Source organism: Bombina bombina, chromosome 2 (genome assembly GCF_027579735.1).
Source record: "Bombina bombina isolate aBomBom1 chromosome 2, aBomBom1.pri, whole genome shotgun sequence".
NCBI lineage: Eukaryota > Metazoa > Chordata > Amphibia > Anura > Bombinatoridae > Bombina > Bombina bombina.
This window is the reverse complement of record NC_069500.1, coordinates 1,143,512,529-1,143,533,684: the sequence shown is the minus strand read 5'-3', so window position 1 is coordinate 1,143,533,684 and position 21,156 is coordinate 1,143,512,529. Positions and strand designations below refer to the sequence as shown.

At 37.9% G+C, this 21,156-nt stretch overlaps 1 protein-coding gene across 1 annotated transcript in view; it reads left to right on the top strand.

Annotated features, from left to right (window-relative positions):
* Window positions 1-21,156, top strand: part of LOC128647450 (probable ATP-dependent RNA helicase DDX60) — a 728,313-nt gene that overhangs the window by 414,594 nt on the left and 292,563 nt on the right. The window contains exon 26 of the mRNA XM_053700236.1: window positions 7,317-7,446. Within this exon, the coding sequence (XP_053556211.1) occupies window positions 7,317-7,446 (130 nt within the window). The remainder of the gene's footprint in view (window positions 1-7,316; window positions 7,447-21,156) is intronic.

The window sequence follows — 21,156 nt, the reverse complement described above, 5'->3', positions numbered from 1 at the left end:
GCAGGGGTTCTACTCCAATCTGTTTGTGGTTCCCAAAAAAGAGGGAACCTTCAGACCAATTTTGGATCTCAAGATCCTAAACAAATTCCTCAGAGTCCCATCCTTCAAGATGGAGACCATTCGGACTATTTTGCCAATGATCCAGGAGGGTCAATATATGACCACCGTGGACTTAAAGGATGTGTATCTACACATTCCTATCCACAAAGATCATCACCAGTTCCTCAGGTTCGCCATTCTGGACAAGCATTACCAGTTTGTGGCTCTTCCCTTTGGGTTTGCCACAGCTCCCAGAAATTTCACAAAGGTGCTAGGGTCCCTTCTGGCGGTTCTAAGGCCGCGGGGCATAGCTGTGGCGCCTTATCTGGACGATATCTTAATTCAGGCGTCAAATTTCCAACTAACCAAGTCATCGCATTGTGGTGGCTTCTCTAAGATCTCACGGGTGGAAGGTGAACATACAAAAGAATTCACATATCCCTCTCACAAGAGTTCCTTTCCTGGGAACTCTGATAGATTCAGTGGACATGAACATTTTTCTGACGGAGGTCAGAAAATCAAAAATTCTCTCCATCTGCTGAGCTCTTCATTCCATTCCTCGCCCGTCAGTGGCTCAGTGTATGGAGGTAATCGGCTTAATGGTAGCGGCAATGGACATAGTCCCATTTGCTCGCTTGCATCTCAGACCACTGCAACTTTGCATGCTCAAACAGTGGAATGGGGATTATGCAGATTTATCTCCTCGGATAAATCTGGACCCAGAGACTCTCTTCTTTGGTGGTTGTCACAGGATGATATGTCCAAGGGCATGTGTTTCCGCAGGCCAGCGTGGGTCATAGTGTTGACGGACGCCAGCCTATTTGGCTGGGGTGCAGTCTGGAATTCCCTGAAAGCACAGGGTTTATGGTCTCAGGAGGAGGCTCTCCTCCCGATCAATATTCTAGAACTGAGAGCGATATTCAATGCGCTTCAGGCATGGCCTCAGCCAGATTTATAAGATTCCAGTTGGACAATATCATGACTGTAGCATATATCAATCATCAGGGGGGAACAAAGAGTTCTCTAGCGATGATAGAAGTTACCAAAATAATTTGATGGGCAGAGACTCACTCTTGCCATCTATCAGCAATCTATATCCCAGGAGTGGAAAACCAGTAAGCAGATTTTCTAAGTCGTCAGACTTTTCATCCGGGGGAGTGGGAACTCCATCCGGAGGTGTTTGCACAATTGATTCAGCAATGGGGCACACCAGAATTGGATCTGATGGCGTCTCGTCAGAACGCCAAACTTCCTCGTTACGGGTCCAGGTCAAGGGATCCTCAGGCAGTACTGATAGATGCTCTAGCAGTACCCTGGTCATTCAACCTGGCTTATGTGTTTCCACCATTTCCTCTCCTTCTTCGTTTGATTGCCAGAATCAAACAGGAGAGAGATTTGGTGATTTTGATAGCACCTGCGTGGCCACGCAGGACTTGGTATGCAGACCTGGTGGACATGTCATCTCTTCCACCATGGTCTCTGCCACTGAGACAGCACCTTCTGACTCAAGGTCCGTTCCAGCATCCAAATCTAGTTTCTCTGCGGCTGACTGTTTGGAGATTGAGCGCTTGATCTTATCCTAGCGGGGTTTCTCGGAGTCGGTCATAGATACCTTGATTCAGGCTCGAAAGCCTGTCACCAGGAAAATGTATCATAAGATATGGCCTTATTGGTGCGAATCCAAAGGCTACTCATGGAGTAAGATCAGGATTCCTAGGATTTTGTCCTTTCTCCAAGAAGGATTGGAGAAGGGGCTATCAGCTAGTTCCTTAAAGGGACAGATATCTGCTTTATCAATTCTACTGCACAAATGTCTGGCAGATATTCCAGACATTCAGTCGTTCTGTCAGGCTTTAGTTAGAATCAAGCCTGTGTTTAGACCTGTTGCTCCGCCATGCAGTTTGAATTTAGTTCTTAAAGTTCTTCAAGGGATTCCGTTTGAACCTATGCATTCCATAGATATTAAGCTTCTATCTTGGAAAGTTTGGTTTTTAGTTGCTATCTCTTCGGCTCGAAGAGTTTCTGAACTATCTGCATTGCAATGCGACTCGCCTTATCTCGTTTTCCATGCTGATAAGGTGGTTTTGCGTACCAAACCTGGATTCCTTCCTAATGTTGTTACTAATAGGAATATTAATCAGGAAATTGTTGTTCCTTCTCTGTGCCCTAATCCTTCCTCTCAGAAGGAGCGTCTGTTGCACAACTTGGATGTGGTTCGTGCTTTGAAGTTTTACTTGCACGCGACCAAAGATTTCCGTCAAACATCTTCTTTGTTTGTTGTCTATTCTGGAAAACGTAGAGGTCAAAAAGCTACGGCTACCTCTCTTGTCTTTTGGCTTAAAAGCATCATCCGTTTGCCATACGAGACTGCTGGACAGCAGCCTCCTGAAAGAATTACAGCTCACTCTACTAGAGCGGTGGCTTCCACATGTGCTTTTAAAAATGATGCTTCTGTTGAACAGATTTGTAAGGCTGCGACTTGGTCTTCGCTTCATACCTTTTCCAAATTTTATAAATTTGATACCTTTGCTTCTTCTGAGGCTATTTTTGGGAGAAAAGTTCTTCAAGCAGTGGTGCCTTCTGTTTAACCATCTGTCTTGTCCCTCCCATTCATCCGTGTCCTGTAGCTTTGGTATTGTTTCCCACAAGTAAGGATGAATCCATGGACTCGTCTTACCTTTATAGAAGAAAAGTAAATTTATGCTTACCTGATAAATTAATTTCTTCTATGGTAAGACAAGTCCACGGCCCACCCTGTCACTTTAAGACAGATTATATTTTTTTGATTTAAACTCAGTCACCTCTGCACCTTGTAGTTTCTCCTTTTTCTTCCTGTACCTTCGGTCAAATGATGGGGGGGTGGAGCTAAGGGAGGAGCTATATACACAACTTTGCTGTGGTGCTCTTTGCCACTTCCTGTTAGGAAGGATAATATCCCACAAGTAAGGATGAATCCGTGGACTTGTCTTACCATAGAAGAAATTAATTTATCAGGTAAGCATAAATTTATTTTTTGGAATTTAGTGTTGTTTTTTTTTTGTATTATAGTTTAGTTTGTTTAATTGTATTTTAGTTTAGATAATTGTAGTTAATTTATTTAATTAATTTATTGATAGTGTAGTGTTAGGTGTATTTGTAACTTAGGCTAGGATTTATTTTACAGGTAAATTTGTAATTATTTTAAGGTAGCTATTAAATAGTTAATAACTATTTAACAGCTATTGTACCTAGTTAAAATAAATACAAAGTTGCCTGTAAAATAAATATAAATTCTAAAATAGCTACAATGTAATTATTAGTTATATTGTAGCTATCTTACATCTTTATTTTATAGGTAAGTATTTAGTTTTAAATAGGATTAATTTATTTAATGATAGTAATTTTAGTTTGTTTTATTTAAATTATATTTAAGTTAGGGGGTGTAAGGGTTAGGGTTAGACTTAGGTTTAGGGGTTAATAACTTTATTATAGTAGTGGCGACGTTGGGGCGGGAGATTAGGGGTTAATAATTGTAGGTAGGTGGCGGCGATGATAGGGAGGGCAGATTAAGGGTTAATAAAATGTATTATAGTGTTTGCGAGGCGGGAGTATGCGGCGGTTTAGGGGTTAATACATTTAGTATAGTGGCGGCGATGTCCGGTCGGCAGATTAGGGGTTAATAAGTGTTGGTAGGTGGCGGCGACATTGGGGGGGCAGATTAGGGGTTATTAAATATAATATAGGTGTCGGCGATGTTAGAGACAGCAGAGTAGGGGTTCATAGGGATAATGTAGGTTGCGGCGGTGTCCTGAGCGGCAGATTAGGGGTTAATAGTATAATGCAGGTGTCAGCGATAGTGGGGACGGCAGATTAGGGGTTAATAAGTGTAAGATTAGGGGTGTTTAGACTCGGGGTTCATGTTAGGGTGTTAGGTGTAGACTTAGAAAGTGTTTCCCCATAGAAAACAATGGGGCTGCGTTAGGAGCTGAACGCTGCTTTTTTGCAGGTGTTAGTTTTTTTTTCAGCCAGCTCAGCCCCATTGTTTCCTATGGGGAATTTGTGCACGAGCAAGTTTTTCCATCTTACCGCTACCGTAGGCAACACTGGTATTGAGAGTTGAGGTGGAGCTAAATTTGGCTCAACGCTCCCTTTTCTGAGGCTAACGCAGCCATTCAGACAACTCGTAATACCAACGTTGTCTTAAAGGTGCGCTGGAAAAAAAAGGCTCGTTAGCACCGCAGGTCTTTACCGACAAAACTCGTAATCTAGGCGTATATTTGCATATTATGGTGAAAAATAAGTATTTGGTCACCTACAAACAAGCAAGATTTCTCGCTCTCACAGACCTGTATCTTCTTCTTTAAGAGGCTCCTCTGTCCTCCACACATTACCTGTATTAATGGCACCTGTTTGAACTTGTTATCAGTATAAAAGACACCTGTCCACAACCTCAAACAGTCACACTCCAAACTCCACTATGGTGAAGACCAAAGAACTGTCGAAGGACACCAGAAACAAATTTGTAGAACTGCACCAGGCTGGGAAGACTGAATCTGCAATAGGCAAGCAGCTTGGTGTGAAGAAATCAACTGTTGGAGCAATAATTAGAAAATGGAAGACATACAAGACCACTGATAATCTCCCTCGATCTGGGGCTCCACGCAAGATCTCACCCCATGGGGTCAAAATGATCACAAGAATGGTGAGCAAACATCCCAGAATCACACAGGGGACCTAGTGAATGACCTGCAGAGATCTGGAACCAACGTAACAAAGGCTACCATCAGTAACACACTACGCCGCCAGGGACTCAGATCCTGCAGTGCCAGACGTGTCCCCCTGCTTAAGCCAGTACATGTCCGGGCCTGTCTGAAGTATGCTAGGGAGAATTTGGATGATCCAGAAGTGGAATCGGAGAATGTCATATGGTCAGATGAAACTAAAATTGAACTGTTTGGTAGAAACACAACTCGTTGTGTTTGGAGGAGAGAGAATGCTGAGTTGCAACCAAAGAACACCATACCTACTGTGAAGCATGGGGGTGGCAATATCATGCTTTGGGGCTGTTTCTCTGCAAAGGGAACAGGATGACTGATACGTGTACATGAAAGAATGAATGGGGCCATGTATCGTGATATTTTGAGTGCAAACCTCCTTCCATCAGCAAGGGCATTGAAGATGAAATGTGGCTGGGTCTTTCAGCATGACAATGATTCCAAACACACCGCCGGGGCAGCGAAGGAGTGGCTTCATAAGAAGCATTTCAAGGTCCTGGAGTAACCTAGCCAGTCTCCAGATCTCAACCCCATAGAAAACCTTTGGAGGGAGTTGAAAGTCCATGTTGCCCAGCGACAGCCCCAAAACATCAGTGCTCTAGAGGAGATCTGCATGCAGGAATGGGCCAACATACCAGCAACAGTGTGTGACAACCTTGTGAAGACTTACAGAAAACGATTGACCTTTGTCATTGCCAACAAAGGATATATAACAAAGTATTGAGATGAACTTTTGATATTGACCAAAGACTTATTTTCCACCATAATATGCAAATAAATTATTTCCAAATCAGACAATGTGATTGTCTGGATTTGTTTCCACATTTTGTCTCTCATAGTTGAGGTATACATATGCTGAAAATTACAGGCCTCTCTCATCTTCTTAAGTGGGAGAACTTGCACAATTGGTGGCTGACTAAATACTTTTTTGCCCCACTGTATGTATATATATAAAGACATAATGGGGCATATTTATCAAGCTCCCCATGTTCTAAAGACCGCTGCTCCATAACCTGTCCGCCTGCTCTGATGCGGCGGACAAACATTGCCAGAAATCAACCCAATCCAATGCGATCTGGTTGATTGACACCCCCTACTGGCATCCGATTGGCCGCGAATCTGCAGGGGGCGGCGATGCACCAGCAGTTCACAAGAACTGCTGGTGCAATGATAAATGCTGACAGCATATACTGTCAGCATTTATCGATGTGAGGCGGACATGATCCGTAATAGTAAATATGCCCCAATATATAAGTGCATTGGAGCCCTTTGCAGTTAAGTAGATGAAAACATGAAAAAACATATTTATGCAATATTAATGTTTAAGAACAGTTTTAACTATGTATATACAGTAAATATTTGTCATTCCAATGTTCTGCACATGGCAAAATATGTTTTAAATATTTCTAAATTGATATTCCTATATATCTGTATATATCTATGTATCTATATATATATATATATATCTATAGATATCTATCTATCTATAGATAGATAGATAGATAGATAGATAGATAGATAGATAGATAGCTATAAATATATATAGTACAAAAAAAATTGCCTATATGTAGAAATATTTATTTATAAATAATTAGAACATATTCTGTTATGTGAAAAACAGTAGAATGTGAATATTCATATTTTCTTGTTGGGTTACCACACATGAGAATATGCCATTGGGTTTGCACAACCCGAAGAACACTTACTTCCATCTCAAATTATGCTTGAGCAGGAGCGTTAATTAGCGCTCCACCTGTAATCTGGTCCATACAGTGGTAAAAAGAGAGCACACCTGTGTATGTATATATATATATATATATATATATATATATTAAGCAATATTGAGACTACACTAACTTTCATGTATATTACAAGTTGAAAGTAAAGGGGTGCAGTCGAGACCAAACAAAATGAACACTCGTCAGGTTACCGCAACTAAAGACCTAGGGGCCGATTTATCAACCCTCTGTCCGACATGATCCGATCTAAAGACCGCTGCTCCATAACCTGTCCGTCTACTCTGAGGCGGCGGACAGAAATCAACCCGATCGAATACGTTTGGGTTGATTGACACCCTCTGCTAGTGGTCGATTGGCCGCGAATCTGCCGGGGGCCACATTGCACAAGCAGTTCATTAGAACTGCTGGTGCAATGATAAATGCCGACAGTGTATGCTGTCGGGATTTATCGATGTGCAGCAGACATGATCCGCAATATCGGATCATGTCCGCTCGCACATTAATAAGTAGGCCCATATATATATATATATACATATACAGTAAATATATATATATATATATATACAGTATATATATATACACACACACATGCAACATTTCGAACCCTTCATAGATACATACTTTTAAACATAAATATTAATATTTATTAAATTTTAATATTTTTTTATTATGTTTTACTGTGTTTTACTGTTAATATTTCAATATTTAGTCCGCTACTTGTATCTGGCCTTTTTTTTTATGCAACGTAATTAATGCAAAATTGTTTTAACACCCTGTTTCATAGACATTCAAGAACAGTTGATTCACTTGTGACTGAGGCGGCCAATTATAATGCGATAAGAAAAAAACTTCAGAAGAACTGTGAAATACCTCCTGACTGTACTTATGCAGATAAGCGAGCTGCAAATGAGGAGGTAAGTATAAAACTGTTATTAAATATCTTTACATGCACCCTATGTGACACAAAGTAATGAATCTCTCTGGAATAAAGAATATAACAGGGGGGGGGGGGCAAATTTGTCAGGGAGAATACTTTAGCTTGCACTCGCTTGCTTTTAGTTTTTCATCAATATCTTTTTCTATTAGTGCAATAAGAGCACATTTTGAGACAAACTCACCAGCTTACATTTGCTGAGATCTGCAGACGTAACATGCTTAGAGAATACAGCTCGTAGAAAACTTCAGACACACCTAAGGGTATGCTCAGCCAACTCTCCGAATGCTGCAAGACTCTACAATACCGAAAATCCCAGCTTGAAAAATATAAATCAGTATTGATATGTTAAAAACATACAGAAATAGTATTTTGAACATTAAAAAAAAACAAAAAAACATATGAGCATACCCTTTAACAAATATAACTCTCTATTTGTGGGGAGGTATGTTACTTTGTCAGTTTTGGTCTAGAATCCCCTATCTTTTAACTACAATTTTGAAGGTTAAGATAAATATATCTAATATTTTATTGTGTTATTTGTAAACTTGGACTCAGCAAAGTAATATGTTCATAACTAATGGGCAATTCTATTTTCATTATTATAATAATAATAATAATTATAATAATAATAATAATAATAAGCTATGGATTGTTAAAAAACAAACAAACAAAAACCTTCTAAAAAAATATACATTTCATTAAGAGGAAGATTTTGCACCAAATACTTAAAGTGATAGTAAACTTTACGGGCAAGATTACAAGTCGTGTGTTATGTCTTTCCCGAGCGCGATATTGTCTTTTCACAAAATCGCCTTTTACACAACAATCTTTTCTACGCTTGAAGAGCTGTAGTTAACTGTTTTCCGCAAGAAAAAAGTTTCACGAAACACATCAACAATACATTCCATAGTAGTTACACTCATATTACCACTGTCTAATAAAAATTATTTGTAAAAATATTGCACAGAAAAGTTATAAGGGCTCAAAGATATGAGGTCTTGAGTGTTAGAAAAACCCAATTTTTTTTTAATGATTGAGAGAGAGAGAGAGAGAGAGAGAGAGAGAGCAGCCAATTTTAAGCAACTTTCTAATTTACTCATCAAATGTTCTTCATTCTCTTGGTATCTTTATTTGAAAAATCAAGAATGTAAGCTTACCAGCCGGCCAATATTTGGTTTAGCACCCTGGATAGCACTTACTGATTAGTGGCTGCATTTAGCCAGAATAAGAACATAATACACAGTAGATGAATTTGATGTGGTGGTGAGGCAATATCAGGCATACAAGTCCAAAACAACAGTGCAGACTTGAGTGAGGATTCAGATACTTTAATATCTGAAACAAATTGAATAACTGGAACCTTTAGATACACAAGTACACATCTAGATGGGGGGAATCAAAGTAAGTGCAACTAAGGCAAGTGCAAAACAGCAATTCACTAGGAGGAGCAGACCTCAACTGCTACTAGTAAATGCTAGACTGATATGCAAGAACAGGCTGCTACTTTTGGATAAATAGGACCACATGAACTCTGCTTACAAGGTGGTTGAGGAGTCTGCAAGGCAGTGGGAGACACAACAGCTAAAACAGACACCAGTTATTCAGAGACTGAAGACTATACCTGTAAGACTTGCTGAAGTAAAGGTCTGTTACACAGGTCACAAGGAAAATCAGGTTCAACTCCGGAATTCCAAAACCCAGAACTATTCTGAAAGCCAGACTTTTTTTTATTAATATTTTAAAAAAATATAAATATAAATTTCTCCCTAGTAGGTTACAACCTTATCTGCCTGCATCTTTTTTTTCTAAAAGGCAAATGCTAGTCTTTAATTATTTAAAACAACAACTATTACCTTTCTGATTACACAACTGTATTATCTTTCTGATGGTACAATGTATACAAAGTATACAAATCTTTTATCTTTCTGATGGTACAATGTATAAAAAGCTTTTTCTATTGACTGATTTGAATTTGAAAATCAGCCAATCAGAATGCAAGGGCACCCCTATATAAGGGGTTACCTCACGTTTAAGCTTCAGTGTGCGGCAATGAATGCATGAAGAGGAAGTCTGACGGAAGATCAGAAGAGCAAAGAAGAAACGGATGGAAGATAGATGAATACAGGGTGGAAGAGGACAACCCCACCAGAACTCCACCATGGATGAAGATGGATGAAGACCGCCGCCACTCATGAATACCGCCACCATGGATGAAGTGGAGCACTGCTAGAGCTGATCACATAGGAGCCGGATTGAAGTTGGGTTAGAAGAAACTTTGGGGTTTAGAGTTAGGATTTTTTTGGGTGGGCTATTGTTTAAGAATAGGGTTTTCTATTATTTTCCTTAGTTTTTTTTATTTTTAAGATAGGCTTTTTTTTTTTTAAGAATAGGGATTTTTTTATTTAAAAAAAAAAAAAAAAAAAAAGCTGTATAAGATCAGTCTACTGTAATAACATTCATTCATGTGTTACTCTTACTGGTGTAAAACATTTATAAAAATATACTAAGGAACATCACATGACTTATCATAAGTAGTATGTTTATAATAGAGTCCCTAAGCTAAAATGAGCCCTCTAAATACAAACTGGTTTTGTGGGAAATTATTGGTGTGCAAAGTGTCTAGGGGGTGTGGGACTAGTGCTTAGATGTAAGATGGTGCAGGGGGTGTATCACCCTTTGTCTGTCCATTGTTTGTTTAAAACTGCCCCTAGAAAGCCACTTGTGAATAATTAATTCTTGGCGTAATAGCTGCCTTGTAGATCTAATATACCAGAGCCTGATTAAAAATGACAAACTTGGGTTTGATTAAAATGAAATTTTTACATATATAAAATGGGCAGTTAAGATTTAGCACAACACAGTACTAAATGCAAGTCAATAGATAATAAATAGTCATGTGATCTGGGGGCTGTCAGAAGATGTTCAGATACAAGGTAATCACAGAGGTAAAAAGTATATTAATATAACTGTGTTGGTTATGCAATAAAACAATACAAATTCTATTGTAGATTGTCTCTTTAATATAAAAGAACTTGTTACCAGTATGGGGATAAACAAAATAAGGCCCATTTATAAGACTGTTACAGTGGGACCATCTTAAGCATGGAAAACAACTATTATTTTTAGATGTACAAAAGGTTTGTTTTAACACTATCTCTGGGCCCACAAAAGATCTCTAAGACTACGTGACTTTTTTATGCTGCCATTGGTGGCACCTGAAAATATTTAATTCTTGGATTACAAGATTGTAAAATCTCTCAATGTTTTTTAATTATATTAAAGACTTTCTTACTATTACCGTTCAATTTGAAGATAAATACCAATCTATTTTTGTTTCTTTTATTGTTCTTACTTCTATTAGGATTTAATTAAGAATTTCTTGAAACACCCAAAGTCTGTTCTTTTTCATTTTCTATCAGTGTAATTGGGTTACCTCTATCAATAAATAAATTAGCCACCTCTTCCAGTTTATTTTCTACTATCTCTTCATTTGAAACTATCTGTCTAACTCTCATAAACTGACTTTTGGCAAAGCGGTTTTGGATAAGATCAATGTTCTTTCTGAACAAATCTACATATAATCCATTTCGTATTTTGTATATCTTTGTATAGAAAAAAAATACTTTCCTCACTAAGGTAAACTGTTTGGTGACATGATTAATATTAAATACAAATTCTAATTGGGTTCCAATGCCCAAAAATATCATCAATATAGTGCCAACAAATGGTGCCATATTGAATGAATAAATCATTTAAAGGGACACTGAACCCAATTTTTTTCTTTCATGATTCAGATAGAGCATGTAATTGTAAGCAACTTTCTAATTTACTTCTATTATCAATTTTTCTTCATTCTCTTGCAATCTTTATTTGAAAAGAAGGCATCTCAGCTAAGGAGCCAGCAAATTGTGGGTTCAGAACCATGGACAGCACTTGTTTAAAGGTGCTGTCCAATCAGCAAGGACAACCCAGGTTGTTCACCTAAAATGGGCCGGCATCTAAAATTACATTCTTGCTTTTCAAATAAACATACCAAGAAAATGAAGAAAATTTGATAATAGGAGTAAAATAGAAAGTTGCTTAAAATTGCATGCTCTATCTGAATCACAAAATAATTTTTTTGGCTACAGTGTCCCTTTAAAAAAAATAATGTTCTTCAAAGGCATTCATAAAAATGTTTGCATATGTTGGAGCAACAATGGAACCCATAACTGTTCTCTGTAGTTAGAGAAAAAAATTATCTAGGAAAAGAAAATAATTGCAATAAAGAATAATTTCCATCAATAGCAACACAATATCAATTTGCTTATGATCATACAATCTAGATTGTGACAGACAAAAGCATAATTACATGCAAACTAATAGAATGAGCAATAGAAGTATACAGAATGCACACATCTAAACTGAAAAGTATACATTTATTTGTAGGTGAAGAAATTACTTGCAATTTATTTAAAAAATCATTGGTATCTCTGACAAAAGAAATTGATTTTTTCCCCACATATGGTCTAAAAACATTATTCAAATATACTGCAATATTTGAAAAAACTGAGCCTACCCCTGATACAATTGGTTGCATAGGAGGCTCCCTCATGCTTTTTACACCTTTGGCAAGGTGTAGAAAATGGGTGTTATGGGATTACTGATTGCCAGAAATTGTGCGGTCTCTTTAGAAACCATACCATTTTTTGTATGCAGTCATCACACACTGTTTACTCTCTTGCTTTAAATTGAATAAGGGATAACTATCTAAGGATAAATATACCTCTCTGTCAGTCAATTGTTGCTTGATTTCTTTTAAATAGTAATCCCTATTCAAAACTACAACCACCCACCTTTGTCCTCCTCCTTTCAAATAACTTTTTTGTTCTTTTGTAAAGAAACAGCCTCCCTATCTTGTCATGAGAAGTAACCTTTGTGAAAGCTGGAACCCGTTTCCAATTTTTTTTTTAGTTTATTAAAATCTCTTAGTACTAATTATACAAAACATAAATACTAGGATCACAGTTGTTGGGTGCAAATTTACTTTTATTTCTCAAGCCTAAAGTTTGACAATAAGTCCCTATTATCATACTTTTTAGTGACCTTCTTACTCTAAACAGAATCACCATGAGCAACATTGATAATCTTCTCACCCAAAGGAGAACCATTCTGAGCGGCATCCCTGCCTGAAATCTACAATATATTTATGCAAAGAAAAATCTATTTTACAATGTCCATTTAAAGGGATAATAAAAACATTTTTTTCTTTCATGATTCAGATAAAGCATTCAATTTTAAACAACTTTCCAATTTACTTATAGTTTAAATTTTGCATCATTGTCTTGGTATCCTTTATTGAAGGAGCAGCAATGCATTACTGTGAGCTTGCTGTACACATCGGTAAGCCAATGATAACAGGCATAAATGTGCAGCCACCAATAAGCAGCTAGCTTTCAGCTCATGAGCCTACCCAGATATGCTTTTCAACAAAGGGTACCAAAGAATGAAGCATGTTAGATAATAGAAGTAACTATCACCTAGATTACAAGTTTTGCGTAATGAGTCAAATAGCAGCGTTGTGGCCGATAACGCATCTTTTTCCCTAACGCAGCTATTACAAGTCTTGTCGGTTTAGGTGTACCGCACACCTTTTTAGCCTGTAATGCAACGTCAGTACCGCACTCGTAAAAATGACGTTTTTTTAATGGGATTCCCATAGCACCGGTATTACGAGTTTTGTGGTGAGGTTTAAAAATGAGCGACAAGATCCGTAACGCCATCTAAAGTCAGCAGTTATGAGTTTTAGGCTACAAAGCTGTAGCATAAAACTCATAACTAAAGTGTTAAAAAGTACACTAACACCCATAAACTACCTATTAACCCCTAAACTGAGGCCCTCCCATATCGCAAACACTATATTAAATTTATTAACCCCTAATCTGCCACTACCGATATCGCTGCCACTTTAAAAGATATTAACCCCTATTCCGTCGCTCCCTGACATCCTCACCACTATACTACAGTTATTAACCCCAAAACCACCACCCTCCTGCATCACAAACATTATTAAATATTATTAACCCTTAATCTGCTATCCGACGACATCGCCCACGCTATACTAAAGTTATTAAGTCCTAAACCGCAAGCCACTATAATAAACCGATTAACCCCTAAACCGAAAGCCCCCCACAACGAAATATAATAAAACTATTAACCCCTAAACCAAAAGCCCCCCACATTGCAATAAACTAATTTAAACTAGTAACCCCTAAACCTAACGCCACCCTAACTTTATATTAAAATTACAATTTCCCTATCTTAAATTAAATTAAAACTTACCTGTCAAATTAAAAAAAATAAGTTTAAACTAACAATTAAACTAATATAATTCTTAAACTAAAATTAACTAACTACCAATTAAATTAAACTAAAATACACATTTAAAAAATTCTAAAACTACTCTAAAAATTAAAAACTATCTAATTACAAAAAATAAAAAATACTAAGTTACAAAAAATAAAAGATTCTATGTTACAAAAATAACAAACACTAAATTACAAAAAAAACAAAACGAAATTATCAAAAATAAAAAAGAATTACACCTAATCTAATAGCCCTATCAAAATAAAAAAATACACACAAAATAAAAAATTTGAAGATCCTAAAAAGGAAACTAACCAACATTAACCAATGTTATAATGGTGTATAAAATGTTACCAAAATTCAGTCCTCATGGAGAGAAATATCCAACAATATGGGTCTGTGACGTATTCAACAGTATGAGCATTCGACAGAGGCCGCTCCACTTAAACCCAGTGTAAATAGGCAATCTACAGAGATGATACAAAAAGAAGAGGGTGCCTCATAGTGTGATATATCCCCAATGGGTCTGTAAGCATAAATGGTAGAAGGCTTACCAGATTAAGTTGCCCCATCATGTGACCGGTGCCAGCTAGCAGGCTAGCACTCAACAGTGGCTAGTACACTGTTCCAGATGTCCCCATCAGTACTATCAGCTAAATATCCAATGTTGGATATGCTTCGGATAGGAGTACAATATCTCTCTGTATCCAACAATAAAAACAAATAGGAGACAATTTCCGATGTTTTAAAAGTTAAAAACAACGGTTTGCAGCAACGCGTTTCTCAACCAAACATACAGGTCGTTTCTTCAGGCAATAAAAACGGATACAAAGCATCTCAATTAGCAACATTACAAAAGTCCCAAATGAGCACAGAACATAGGATAAGGAGTGCACGTAAGGCCAAGGGTACTGCCTGAACCCTCCAAATGATATGCACAACAACAAAGGTCTCCAGCACTCCAATGTATTAAAATGCAATTTTATTTAACAAATATTAGCAACGTTTCGGGGTCACAGCCCCTTACTCATGCTTTATAAACATTAGTTGAACACAGTAGCTTTTAAAAACTCTCTGTATGGTGCCAAATGCACCATAAGTGGAGTCTTAGCTCCCTCTTGTTGCAACAACTAGTATTGCAATCCATAACCTATATGTATCATTTATAATCTAATTTTTAAATACCACACAAAATAAAAAAAACAGTATATATACAATGTTATTGTTGTAGCAGCTAGATAAACATATTTCATAGTACACAGTACCTAAGACCAATTAGTATAGAAATGTCAGAGCACCCTTTATAGTTCAGAAAAAACAGGACAGATCATAGTCCTTATTTAAACCTTTAGGTTGTCATGTAGCCAATTGGTGTATCCACCACATTTCCCTTTGTTTGAGCTGCCGCTCCCTGTCTAACCCACTCCTTATTTGGCAAATGCTGTGTCCTTTTTCTAGGAAATGGCCTGAGACCGGGGCCTCTGTATTCTTACATCTGATGTTTGATCGATGTTGGCTCATCCAGTCTCTGGCCTTGCGTGTGGTTTCACCTATGTACAGTAAGGAACAGGAACACTTAATAAGGTAAACTACATGAGTGGTCTCACACGTATAGAAGCCTTTTATGGTATATTTTTCCCACTCTGTGGGTGATGGAAATTCTCGCCTCTAATAATTGAGTTACAACTCATACAGTTACAACAGGGAAAAGTACCTACTCTCTTACTGCCTATGAAAGATTGTTTAGACACCTTAGTGGAAGCTACATCCCATTCTCACTAGCTGGTCCCTGAGGCTTTTCACTCTCCTATAGGCCATTAATGGGGGATCCCAGAATTGTATTACCTCCTTGTTACATTCTTCCAAAATGTGCCAATGTTGGCGAATTAATTTGGCTATTTTGTTACTCAGAGGGTTGTATTGGCTTACAAAAACCATTCGGTTCCTATTCTTATCAGATACTTTGACTGCTGTCTTGTCTAAGTTCTCTATAGTTTTTTCTACTAATTTGCTTGGGTAACCCCATCCGTAAATTATTTCTTCATTTCTTTAAACCTAATGGTTTTACTATCATTGGTACTGACTATCCTGTTAACCCTGAGGAGCTGACTTCTGGGTAAGGACTCTACTAGAGTTCTTGGGTGAAAGCTATTGTATTGTAGGAGGTTATTTTTATCTGTTCCCTTAATATGGAGGTCAAATTCTAGTAGCCTGCCTGCTTTAATAACTCGTGTCTAGGAAAGATATTGATTCCTCACTGTAATTTACAGTAAACTCTAGGCCCCTGACTTCTGAATTGAGTTCAACAACAAATTGTAGTAAAGACTCCACGTTGCCCACCATACGCCAAAGACATCATCTATATAGCGAAGCCAAATGGCCCCATACTGTCTGAATAATTCATTCTGATAGACGCAGTTCTCTTCCACCTCCTTCATAAAGAGGTTGGTGTATGATGGGGCAACGTTGGAGCCCATAGCAGTACCTCTTGTCTGTACGTACCATTGGTCCTGGAATAAGAAGTAATTCCAATAAAGGATTAATCTCAAGAGCTCCTCTATAAAATCTACTTTTCCTGGACTGTACCTCCTGTTCACCAATAATGTCTTCTTAATTGCTGCTATTCCTGTTTCATGTCTAATCGAAGTATACAGGCTTTTGACATCCATGGTGAACAGGAGGTACTTGTCACATGGAAACTCCAGTGCCTTAGTTTTCTCCAGGAAGTGATTAGTGTCCTTAAGGTAGCTCGCCATTTTCAAGACCTCAGGTTGGAGTATCTTGTCAATGAATCTTGACATGTTGGTGTACACAGAATCCACACTAGAACAATTGGTCTCCCTGGAGGTCTCTGGCTATCTTTGTGTACTTTAGGGACTGTGTAAAAGATAGGGTTACGTGGTGAATTGACATATAAATAATCCATAAACTTTCTATCAATGATACCATGATCCAATGCCCTCTGTAGTATACCAGTAATCTCCTTCTGGATAATACCTATTGGATTATATTTTAATGTTCTATACGTATCACTATCTTCTAGTTGTCACAATGCTTCACTAATATAGTAGGATTTATTCATTATCACAGTAGCCCCACCCTTATCAGCCCCCTTCAGTACAATATTGCGGTTCTTTCTTAATCCCTCAAGAGTGTCACTATCAACCCTAGAAAAATTAGACAAATTAATTTTGCTGCCCTTATACCACACTTTAGAGTGGTCTTTATGTTTATATTGATCCCTCAAGCATGTCACCCCATTCTGAACTAGGTTGATGAAGGTATTAACCCCATGGTTGTTAACATTGGGGTTACATTTACCCTTTTTTACTTAGGCCTAAGTTATGCAAGGACCATTCGTTATTAGACACATTAACCATTTCAGAACTGCTTTCGTGCTTGAACCAAACTTTTAATTTTATGTTATGGAACAATCTCTGTAAATCTTTATCAATCTCAAAAAAAATCAGTATCACGATATGGACAGAATGACAAGCCCTTGTTCAATACTTCATATTCTTTATCTGATAGTAAATGTGTAGAGGTGTTAATCACAATGTCATTTTGTTCTCCGTTAGCCTCATTACTTACAGAGTCCTGTATTAATGTCTCTTCGTGGTTTTCTTGCGCTCCGATTGGCGTACCTCGCCGGTTGGGCCCATGGTGCTTTGGGTAAAGTGTACCGTTGGCGGAGCAACCAAGGTAAACACAGAGCGCAAGGACCCAGGGGAAGATGCAGGCACAGCCAGCGTAAGCCACGTCAGGGAGGAGCACCAGGAACATCGAGCGCCCAGGAGACATCATCACAGGAGTCATCCCCTTTGGATTCATCCAGTGGCGAGGAAAGCGCCGGAACCGCAGGTCGGGCCGCAAGCATCATGGTACGCCGATCGGAGCACAAAAAACCCACAAAGAGACATTAATACAGGACTCTGTAAGTAATGAGGCTAACGGAGAACAAAATGACATTGTGATTAACACCTCTACACATTTACTAACAGATAAAGAATATGAAGTACAGTATTGAACAAGGGCTTGTCATTCTGCCCATATAGTGATACTGATTTTTTTGAGGTTGATAAAGATTTACAGAGATTGTTCCGTAACATAAAATTAAAAGTTTGGTTCAAGCATGAAAGCAGTTCTGAAATGGTTAATGTGTGTAATAACGCATGGTCCTTGCATAACTTAGGCCTAAGTAAAAAGGGTAAATTTAACCCCAATGTTAACAACCATGGGGTTAATACGTTCATCAACCTAGTTCAGAATGGGGTGACATGCTTGAGGGATCAATATAAACATAAGGACCACTCTAAAGTGTGGTATAAGGGCAGCAAAATTAATTTGTCTAATTTTTCTAGCGTTGATAGTGACACTCTTGAGGGATTAAGAAAGAACCTCAATATTGTATTGAAGGGGGCTGATAAGGGTGGGGCTACTGTGATAATGAATAAATCGTACTATATTAGTGAAGCATTGTCACAACTAGAAGATAGTGATACATATAGAACATTAAAATATAATCCATTAGGTATTATCCAGAAGGAGATTACTGGTTTTCTACAGAGGGCATTGGATCATGGTATCATTGATAGAAAGCTTATGGATTATTTATATGTCAATTCACCACGTAACCCTATCTTTTACACAGTCCCTAAAGTACACAAAGATAGCCAGAGACCTCCAGGGAGAACAATTGTTTCTAGTGTGGATTCTGTGTACACCAACATTTCAAGATTAATTGACAAGATACTCCAACATGAGGTCTTTAAAATGTCAAGCTACCTTAAGGACACTAATCACTTCCTGGAGAAAACTAAGGCACTGGAGTTTCCGTGTGACAAGTACCTCCTGTTCACCATGGATGTCAAAAGCCTGTATACTTCGATTAAGCATGAAACAGGAATAGCAGCAATTAAGAAGACATTATTGGTGAACAGGAGGTACAGTCCAGGAAAAGTAGATTTTATAGTGGAGCTCTTGAGATTAATCCTTTATTGGAATTACTTCTTATTCCAGGACCAATGGTACGTACAGACAAGAGGTACTGCTATGGGCTCCAACGTTGCCCATCATACACCAACCTCTTTATGAAGGAGGTGGAAGAGAACTGCGTCTATCAGAATGAATTATTCAGACAGTATGGGGCCATTTGGCTTTGCTATATAGATGATGTCTTTGGTGTATGGTGGGGCAACGTGGAGTCTTTACTACAATTTGTTGTTGAACTCAATTCAGAAGTCAGGGGCCTAGAGTTTACTGTAAATTACAGTGAGGAATCAATATCTTTCCTAGACACAAGAGTTATTAAAGCAGGCAGGCTACTAGAATTTGACCTCCATATTAAGGGAACAGATAAAAATAACCTCCTACAATACAATAGCTTTCACCCAAGAACTCTAGTAGATTCCTTACCCAGAAGTCAGCTCCTCAGGGTTAACAGAATAGTCAGTACCAATGATAGTAAAACCATTAGGTTTAAATAAATGAAGAAAAAAATTACAGATAGGGGTTACCCAAGCAAATTAGTAGAAAAAACTATAGAGAACTTAGACAAGACAGCAGTCAAAGTATCTGATAAGAATAGGAACAGAATGGTTTTTGTAAGCCAATACAACCCTCTGAGTAACAAAATAGCCAAATTAATTCGCCAACATTGGCACATTTTGGAAGAATGTAACAAGGAGGTAATACAATTCAGGGATCCCTCACTAATGGCCTATAGGATAGTGAAAAGCCTCAGGGACCAGCTAGTGTGAACGGTTGTAGGTTCCACTAAAGTGTCTAAACAATCTTTCATAGGCAGTAAGAGAGTAGGTACTTTTCCCTGTTGTAACTGTATGAGTTGTAACTCAATTATTAGAGGCGAGAATTTCCATCACCCAGAGAGTGGGAGGAAATATACCATAAAAGGCTTCTATACGTGTGAGACCACTCATGTAGTTTACCTTATTAAGTGTCCCTGTTCCTTAGTGTACATAGGTGAAACCACACGCAAGGCCAGAGACTGGATGAGCCAACATCGATCAAACATCAGATGTAAGAATACAGAGGCCCCGGTCTCAGGCCATTTCCTAGAAAAAGGACACAGCATTTGCCAAATGAGATGGCAAATAATTGATCATGTGGAACCTAATATGAGTGGGGTAGACAGGGAGCGACAGCTCAAACAAAGGGAAATGTGGTGGATACACCAATTGGCTACATTACAACCTAAAGGTTTAAATAAGGACTATGATCTGTCCTGTTTTTTCTGAACAATAAAGGGTGCTCTGACATTTCTATACTAATTGGTCTTAGGTACTGTGTACTATGAAATATGTTTATCTAGCTGCTACAACAATAACATTGTATATATACTATTTTTAGATTTTGTGTGGTATTTAAAAATTAGATTATAAATTATACATATAGGTTATGGATTGCAATACTAGTTGTTGCCACAAGAGGGAGCTAAGACTCCACTTATGGTGCATTTGGCGCCATACAGAGAGTATTTAAAAGCTACTGTGTTCATCTAATTTTTGTAAAGCATGAGTAAGGGGCTGTGACCCCGAAACGTTGCTAATATTTGTTAAAAAAAATTGCCTTTTAATACATTGGAGTGCTGGAGACCTTTGTTGTTGTGCAATTAGCAACATTAAATACACTTGTAACAATAACAATAAAAAATGGAAGTTTTCACATTTCAAGAGAACCAATAGTAATGGTAATACGGTCACTATGTTAAAGCAAACCAATTCTTGTATCGGCAGAACCTCAGGTTCTAAGTACCTGAAGGTGGTATATACCTTCTAAAGTTGTTTGCACAGATATAACAGAGATCGGATGCACACTTTGGTGAAACATTCCTAGCAGTTCATCCAAAAGTCCAAAAGGAAAAAAGTAGATGGCTCCAGCACTGTTTTGTTTTGAAAACAGTGCTGGAGCCATCTACTTTTTTCCTTTTGGATTTATATACTGGAGGTGAGCAGGACCCTCTGGCTACCGTGCACTCTGCTAACTATTTCTGAACTGTTGATTTGTGCTGGACCTATTGCTTTCTTTATATATATATATATATATATACAAATGAAAGCACTGCGCCTCCAAAGATGATCCCGTGCTATGACCCACAATTCAAGTTAGTGTGTATATAATTGACATTAGCATGAAGTTAAACATGTATATAGCTGATCAAGAAAAACTAAAATCCTTTTGAAGAATAATGATACAAGTGTAATGTGTATGCATTAGAAAGTGATGTTATATAGTGTGAAGTATGGCATCTAACAGTGAATCTGTGTAAACATAATAACTGGATGCATTTGGTGACTGTAAAGTATTCTATTAGTACTGTGTG